This window comes from Pterocles gutturalis, unplaced genomic scaffold, assembly GCF_000699245.1.
Source record: "Pterocles gutturalis isolate BGI_N339 unplaced genomic scaffold, ASM69924v1 scaffold2501, whole genome shotgun sequence".
Classification (NCBI taxonomy): domain Eukaryota; kingdom Metazoa; phylum Chordata; class Aves; order Pterocliformes; family Pteroclidae; genus Pterocles; species Pterocles gutturalis.
The window spans coordinates 1-8,278 of record NW_010097459.1 but is presented as its reverse complement, the minus strand read 5'-3'; the positions used below and the strand labels follow the sequence as shown (position 1 = coordinate 8,278).

Genomic DNA, 8,278 nt, shown 5'->3' with positions numbered 1-8,278 from the left:
TTTCCCTGCCCATCAGTTTGGTTTTTATTATTTGATGCTCATCTGCTTGACGTTTAGCTTCTCTCTCCATGGCGTCAGAATGGAGTTTCCCATATACAGAGATTTCCCCTATTTATCGGAGGGGAAAAAAGTGCAAAATGAAATTAAATGTTTTGCTCGGTGGCACCCAGCTGTCCAGGGATGAAGATGGGTCCAGCTCCCTGCTTTTCTTAACCCATCTTTAATAATTCCTCCCCACCCACAACTCAGGATCTGGGGATCTTGACAATTCCCAGATTTGGGATTAAAAAATAATCTGGTAAAAATATTTAAAAGTTGTATTTTTAGCTGGATGAGCTCCCTGGTCTGCCTGCTTAAATAATTCTGTTGGTACAACAGGGTGGGTAGTGATGGATGGGACCAAGCCATGGTGGGGGGAACAGGAGAAGAGGGATGGTGACCGGTCACGGTGGCACGGCCACCAAGAACCGTCCAGGGCACCGCGGCTCAGCATCCGCCGGGGTTTCTGATGGAAAACTGGGCTCTGAGAGAGGGAAATGGATTTCTCCTGCACCAAGCGCTCGCCTCAGGGGTTATCTGGTGTACAAATGCCCTTGGGGACGAGCCACCGTGACCGTGCAGGTTTTATTGTCCCTTGTGGTGCCGCGAATGGGGCACAGAGTGATGAGGGCTGGCGACAGCTCGCCGTCGCGTCGTAAAAAGTCACTTCTGGCTTTGTAAAACATGCACATTTTGATGGGAGAAACCAGCTACAGATCATTTTGCCGTTCTCTCTAATGGCAGCAGGTTTTCTTCCGACAAAAACATTTTGTTCCAACTTCACTGTTTCACTTGGCTTTTTTTTTTTTTTTTGATGTTTCTGCCTACATTAAAATCACAGTTTCTCATGCAGCATCTACACATCCGCTTTTATATCCCACATCTGTTACACTCGATGTCTCATCTCCTAAAGGTTTGACACAATCATTATGCGATGTGCCAGCAGCTCTGGTTTGCAATTTCATTCAGAAAGGAGCCGTGAAAGATGGATATACATGATTTATTTTTTTTTTTTCAGTCCCGGTCTAATGGAAAATGCGAGTTTGGGTGTGCTGGGATTTTCCCAGTGGCAGAAATCCTGCATCCCAGTAGCTCTGCTGCAGAGCTTGGGCTGCTTCTGCTCTGAGAGGTTGTTATTTTGGTTTGGGGTCTTTTTGTGGACTGTCTTTCTGCAATAAGGTTTTTCGCACCCCAGGGAGATGGATCTGGGATGTGGCCAGCACAGCTCCTTCAGGAGAGGTTTATCCCTCTGGCATAAATCCCTCTTTTCTCCTGCCCTCCTTGTTTTTTTCCCAGCCCTTCACCATCCTCTTCCTCACCTCACCCCTCATAACCCCCAAATCACCATCCCGGACAGGAGGAGGAGCTGTCAGAGCTCTTTAATCTCCTTCCCACCATGTTCAAGTTCTCATCGTCTGTGGGGACGGACAGAGGCAGCACAGCTGGGCACAGCTGGAGAGCAGCACCCCGAGATGTCCCAAGCTCCTCTCCACTCACCCTCAACCCTCTTCAGCATCACAATTTTTATTTCATAGCAAGTTCTTTCTCCTTTTTTTCTAGAAAGCTTGAACATTTACATTCTTTTATTTTTTTTTAGCACTCCTCTCCCCAGACTTCGCTCCCAGACTGTCAGAGCTGAAGCATTTTTGGTGTTTGTTCCTTGGGAAGTCACCATGAGAAACCCTGGTGGAAAGGTTTGTTTTGGGAAATATTCAACCTGCTCACCATGAGCACGTCTTCACAGCTCCTGCTCCCTTAGCAAACAGGGACTGAGATGGTGCTGGATTGGATGGGTGGATGGGTGGATGGATGGATGGATGGATGGTTGGTTGTATGGAAGGATGAACAACTTGATTCTTATTAACTTGTAACCTTTCTTCTCAAATAAAAGAATAGATGCTTCCAAGTCTGGCACACAGAAAATATTGTTTATTGGGACTCAACTTTTTGTTCTTGGCTTTGGGAGCTGGTGCCCAGCTGGAATCCTGTGTGGGGGTTGAGACATGGGGTGTTCTAGATCTCCAGATCCGCGAGCTGAGGATGAGCCCTGCGGGGGTTTCCCCAGCACTTCAACTTACACCATCCATTGGGGGGTCCAGGTCTGAGGGGATTCCCTGATTTACGCTATGAGGACGGAGTCAGAGCCATTAAACCTCTCCAGCCACAATAGCTTATTTCCGATTTATCCTAAAGGGAAGAAGAGGAAAACCAGGCTATAAATACCCAGTGTCAACACTCAGCTGGTGCTTGGCAAAAACCTGCCAGAAAACTCATTTTTCGGTACAATTTGCAGCTTAGTACCTTCCCAAATAGAAGCCCAAAGCTCAAAGCTCATTGAAACCCATAAAAAGCTCTTATTAACTGTGCTATTCCTGAGTCAGGCCTTAATGAACCAGTCTGTCACATCCTTTAGCACACGGGCTGAATTCCCACTTGAAATTTTTCTACTGCTGCAGAAAAAGCTAAAAAAGAAGACAAGCAACCTCTTCGCTGTATCGTAAAGGTGTCCTGGCGGCTTTTTATCCCTGGACCAAGTCCGAGCCTGTGGCCACATGTGAAATATTTATCAGCTCAAAGCATCTCCCTCCTCCTTTGAGCTGAGATTGCCAAGCAAGCGCTGGACCATCACCCTTTTGCCATGGGGCAGATGTTTCTCCGCATCCCCAACGTACAGCAGTACGGTTTTGGTACTGCAGCCACGAGATGGCACTCCAGGATAGACATTTTCCTGGACGTAGAGAGACCTGAGGATGTTTTTTGCCTCTCTAACTCATGCTTGGAATCTTTTAGCTGCTTTATCTCTTTATTGTGTGTGTGAGCACGGCTGTGGGAGGGGATGCTTTGGCCATTGGGGGATGCTTGCGTGGAGGAAGACCATCGTTGGGGATGCGGCGCCAGTGCAGAATAGCCATGCCAGGAGGGTTTAAGATCTGTCTTCTGGCTCAACATTTGGGCTGTTGGTCCTGCCCAGGGCAAGGACACAGTTTTCCTTTCCCATCCCACCTACCAGGAGCACCGGAGAGCTCCTGCCAGGTCTTGTCCATGCTGGCAGGGGCTGGTCCATGGGTTGGTAATCCTCAGAGCCATGGTTCCCACCACACTGGGCTCATTTCTTGTTGTTCATAACAATGAGAAAATTCCTGTGATGGAGCCAAGGTAAAGCTCCATCTGCCCAAAATCCAGCCTTGGGTCCTTCTTGGGTAGGTGGGATTCCCACCCGCCGGGGCTCAGTGCCCCAGGGCTGGGTGAGCTCAGGGGGCTCTGGGGGATAAATCCCATTTCCACCGTCTCACATCGTATACTCCTTTCTAGTTGAGTCAAAGAGAGGGCAACTTTTGCATGGTGAGGAGAGAGAAAAATTAAATTTCCAACCCCCATCACCTGGAGCTGTCCCTCGGCATCCCTGTTCCCATGGGGTATGGAATCTCTCATGGGTGATGGATCCTCATTTATCAATAAATAATGCAAATAACCCTTTATCCCTCAGCACAGGAGAAAAGAAGAAGCAGCAGGGGCTCTTGGATCTCTCTCCTGCCCACCTGCTGAGTTGATGGGGAGGAAAGACCCTGCCTCCATTTTTAACAGGGTTTTATATGGATGGAGGTAATTTCCTTTCCGAAAATGGGAATTTATACTTTAAAGGAATGAAACAAAACTGCAGAAGGACCAGTCCTGACCATTGCAAGGTAGAATGATCATAAAATAAATATATTATGTGTTGGTCATTTTTTTGCACAGTAGTAAAGACTATAACGGATGACTAGCTGGTGTTTCCAGGCTCATGGTGACTGTCTCAGAGTACAGACTGGTTCATTATTGGGAAAGGGGCATTAAATGGAGTTTCTTTATGGGGAAACAACTAAGTGGGTTGTGCTAAGCTGTGGAAACTGAAATAAGACATCACCTCTACATGTGTGCAACTGTAAAAGCCGCACGACGGAGGACATGCACAGGGTTAGAGCTGTCTCCTGCCCTGCTCTCTTGAGTGGCCCAAGGGAAATCTCCAGCGGAGCCGCACCCTCATGGGGGAGTCACTGCCCTGAGATGTCATTGGGCTGTTGGACACTGTGTAGGGGACACGGAGGCCAACCTTGAACCCAGGGGCGAGGAGCTACCAGGTGAGCCCCCAGTGGGACACGACTGTGGGTCTGCTCTGAGATGGGCTGCCTGGGATGGTGAGTTCATCCTCCCTGGGTGGACATTTGGGGGTTCCAGAATGGCCCCCTTGGTGTAACCCCCATACAAAAGCCCGTCTTGACTTCCCGGACACCCACCCCAAAGTCCCCACAGGCCACGACCGCAGCTCCCAAGCGCCCGAGTCTTGCTGCGTTAACCAACCACTCCATACCCACCGCGAAGCAGCAGGGGGATGGCAGCTCCTTCCAACTCCTGCCATTTTATCACAAATCACTGTGCAACCACCAACTCTGAACCATCAACACTTTATTCGTGTGTGAGCAAGAGACTCCCTGGGGGTCTTTTCCCACGCCAAAACACATGGTTGTGGTCTGGTTGCATGATGGAACCACAGCACCAGTGGCATAGCGCTGGAGCTAAATAGCCTTGGCCAGTCCAACGCGGTTGTTGGCCCGGTCAAAGATGCTGTAGTACACCCTGATAAAGACGTCTCCCAAGATCCAGAGGTCCCCAGAGGTGTTCTGGAAGCTACTGAGGCAAGGTCCTTCACTATTCTGCATTTGAGCAAGAAAAGGCAATGGGGGGAAATGGGGGTTAGTATTTTTTGTTGCATTGCTCTGGAGGCCATCCATCCTCTGTCTCCCATGGGAATGGGAGAAGCCAAGGTGACCAGAGCCATTGGAGAAAGTGGAAGGACCTTGAGCGAGGCTCCTGAAACCAGGACCACCCAGTTCCCCCTTACCGGCTCAGTGTACGCCAAGGCAGACACCGGATACTGAACCCCATCGATGACAAAGATGACATCGGGCATGGCCGCAATGGAGCTGCAGTTCACGTTGTACTGCAGATGGCAGAGAAAAAGGCTCTTAGGTGAGAAGCAACACATTCACAGGGCAAGAAGTAAAAGGTTTTGGTTTCACCAGTGTGAAATAGAGACTGGGAGCATCTCATGATCTCTACTGGAGGTACCAGAGCTAGTTTGCCATGAGCAGAGGTGTGGTTTCTCCGTGCATGGAAGCAGGTTTGGCGCTGGGCTCGGCAGTGCCAGGATGCTCCCAGGGCAAGCCATGGGTGCTCTTACCTCTCCGTACATGTCCTCCATGGCCCCGACTGCGCTCTGGATGTTACTGATGCCGGAGGGTGGCCCAGCCACCAGGGAAGTGCCGGTGTCAATGATGGCTTGGCAGCCACCACTGCACGCGATCTCCTGGCTGTTCACAATGATGCTGGAGAGTCAGACAAAGAACGGGGTGTTAAATAACCAGCTGGATCTTTGCGATGTGTTCAAACTTCTTTCATAAGAGTTAAAGCTGGGTAAGATCACATGCTGGTACTTTCCTGCCCTTGTGTCTTTTGCTTCTTGGGGTTTGCAGCTCCAGCTGGTATCAGCCCCACATTGCATCCCACTGGGGCACCAAACACAGCCCAGCAGTTGGGACCCAACCAAGCCCAACAAAGTGGGGTTTGGACCATAATTTTGCTTTACTCATCTCCAGACACATCCCCAAGAGCACAGGCTTTGTGCAGAGAAAAATTAATCAGTGTCCCAGGAGCACCCACCCCCATTTTGGGTGAGAATTACCAAAGTACTACAGATTTTATCCCCTTAACCTTCTTCATCCCGCAGCCGTGGGGTGTTAGATGCCAGTGGAAAACCTCTGATGTTGGTGGTCTCTTAGAAAGGATGGTTAGGAATGAACATAGACCAGCATGAGCTGGTTTGTTACCTGTCCATGGAGATCTGCCAGTAACCCTGGTAAGAGACGGGGATCCAGTTGATGGAACCAGTGAAATAAGATTCATCGATTCCTCCAAAGATGACCACACTCCCTGCTGTGTCCCTGGGTTATTCAGAAAAGAAAAACAATGAAGGGTTTGCCACATGGCTCCCGTACAGGTAGCGTAAAGCAGGTTGTGATGCCACGGTCCCCTCGTTACAGACCGTCGGCGAGACGGTGGCACGATGGCAGTGTGTGTCGGGTCCTTTGGACCCAGAAAAAAGGGCAAAAGGGAGCATGGTGGAGGCGTGTGGCCAGAAACTAGAGAGGTTTCCTGGCAAGCCACAATCCAAAAAAGGCAAAATTTCCCTGGTGAATCTGGTGGCCACCCGCTACAAGCCCCCCAGACTTTGCATGACACAGCCGGATGGCAGCAGTGGCCGTGAAGGAGCTGGAGCCACCAGAAAATGCAACGATGTGCATGAGATGCACCTGCCACCTTCCCTGCCCCTGGGTCCCACGTGGCTTACCGGGATAGATAGACCGAAAATAGGTTCTCCTCCAGCAAACTCTCATTCATCAAGTTGTCAAACACCGGTGTGAGCCCATCAGCAGCCAGCTCAGGGTAGCCCAAGCCCAGGATCCCGTCAAATTTGACATTTACAAAGAATTCACCAGGCTCGGTGGTGCTCAAACCGAAGAGCTGGTTGGTGTCCACCAGAGATGCAACCTAGGGATGGGGAGGATGCTGTGAGCTCTGGATGAAGAACTGCAATACACATCCTAATTGGGTGGAGAAGGCAAAAAGGACCCCCTGGAGACGCCATGGTGGCACTCACGGTGACAGTGTCAGAGCCCACGATGCCCTCCATGTCACCGGTGCCGTACTGGATAGACAGGTTCTGCCCCATGTTTTTGTAGGTGGAGGACTGCGATGGGTTAAACATCTGATGGTTTTCTAGAAGGTAAATAGGAAAAAAAAAAAAGCGGAAATGAAGACTTTCAGCAAGGCTGAGCTGTAGGGGAGGTGTGGGAGGAGGAGCCCTGCTGAATCGCCGGTTAGACCTGATATTTATTCTCCTGCTTTCAGGAACAATTTCACTGTGAGCATTTGCTGTACGTCCCTGCCCCTCCTCCCGCAACCAGGGATCTGCAGGAAATCCCATCACCCGCTTTGGGCAGATGGGGAAACTGAGGCACTGAGCAGTAAGCACATCACTCTGTGGAGCAAAGCACTGAGTAGGTGCTACACCTCGAATACTCATCTCTCCAGTGCGCTTCACAGATGCTACAGACCCAGCACCACGGGGTCGGCTTGTTGCATGGCTAGGTGGCCCCCAGTCCCCTGGCAGTGTCACCCCGATCTTTGGGCTCGGTTGTGCAGTTCTGAGCCCAGGACATGCTGCTGGACCCAGCTCTGCTGAAACGGGGAGCCCTTCCTAACCCCTACTTACGGCAAGCCAGGCTGATGCAGGAGGCAGAGGGAACCCAGAGGTTGGAGGAGCCAGTGTCGAAAACCACGGTGAAGTTCTGGGGTGGGGTGCCGATGGAGATGGACCCGTAGTACTCCATCTGCGGGACGGCAGGACCAAGGGTTGCTTTTAAGGCACGAAACCAAACCTGGAGCTTCCCTTTGTGGTCCCCTCCTTGTGGGGACACCCAGCTTCTAGCAGAGCTGCTGGGGGGACATTTTAGTGGCCAAGGCCACCAGCATGGGCAGGAAGGGACAAAGGATGGGTAACCCATCCCTGGGCCTGGGTCACCCAAGGGTTGGGCTACCCCCAGCTGAAGGCTTTGGGGTAAAAGGATCCAGGTTTGGTCCATGCACACGGACATGGGGATGGGGGACCCACAAAACACCCCAGTGCTTTGGGGGGGACAAGGCCACCACTCACGTCCGGGGTTTTCAGCAGGGGCTCGGTGGCCACTCTGGTCCCATTGGGAAAAGCATGAGGGAACTTGGTGCCAATGTCGTAGCGGTGACGCTGGAAGAAGCCGTCCAGCAAACCCTTCTCCCGGAGGACCTCTCGCAGCTTCTTCCCCCTTTCCAAGGGCAGCCTGGCACCAGCACTAAGGAAAAAAAAACAAAACCAAGAGTTAGACGGGATTTTGCTGCCTGCAGCTCCTGCAAGCAGCATTTGACACCTTCGGTCGTGCTGATCCAGCTGACAGCGGACTCCCCAAAACCCTGAGTCAGGGGGATTTCTGCAAAACCCCAAAGCTCCTCTAGAAACCAGACCCCCCCCAGGCACCACCAGCTCCTCTGCACCCCTTCCCAGACCCCACCTCCCTTCCCAAAGCCATTAAAACCCCCCAAGTGCCCATTTTTTCCCCCTTCCCACCAACCTGGGTGGCCCCGGGAGCGATGCTGCAGTGACCAAGCT

General features: G+C 51.4%; 1 protein-coding gene across 1 annotated transcript; it reads right to left on the bottom strand.

Annotated features, from left to right (window-relative positions):
* Window positions 1-4,592: 4,592 nt before the first annotated feature.
* Window positions 4,593-7,964, bottom strand: LOC104460980 (embryonic pepsinogen-like; the record flags this gene model as incomplete). The annotated part of the gene is made up of 8 exons (XM_010072433.1): window positions 4,593-4,730; window positions 4,919-5,017; window positions 5,258-5,402; window positions 5,904-6,017; window positions 6,425-6,624; window positions 6,734-6,852; window positions 7,349-7,466; window positions 7,790-7,964. Coding segments are annotated over 8 exons (1,108 nt in total), but the record flags the coding sequence as incomplete, so codon positions are not given.
* Window positions 7,965-8,278: the final 314 nt, after the last annotated feature.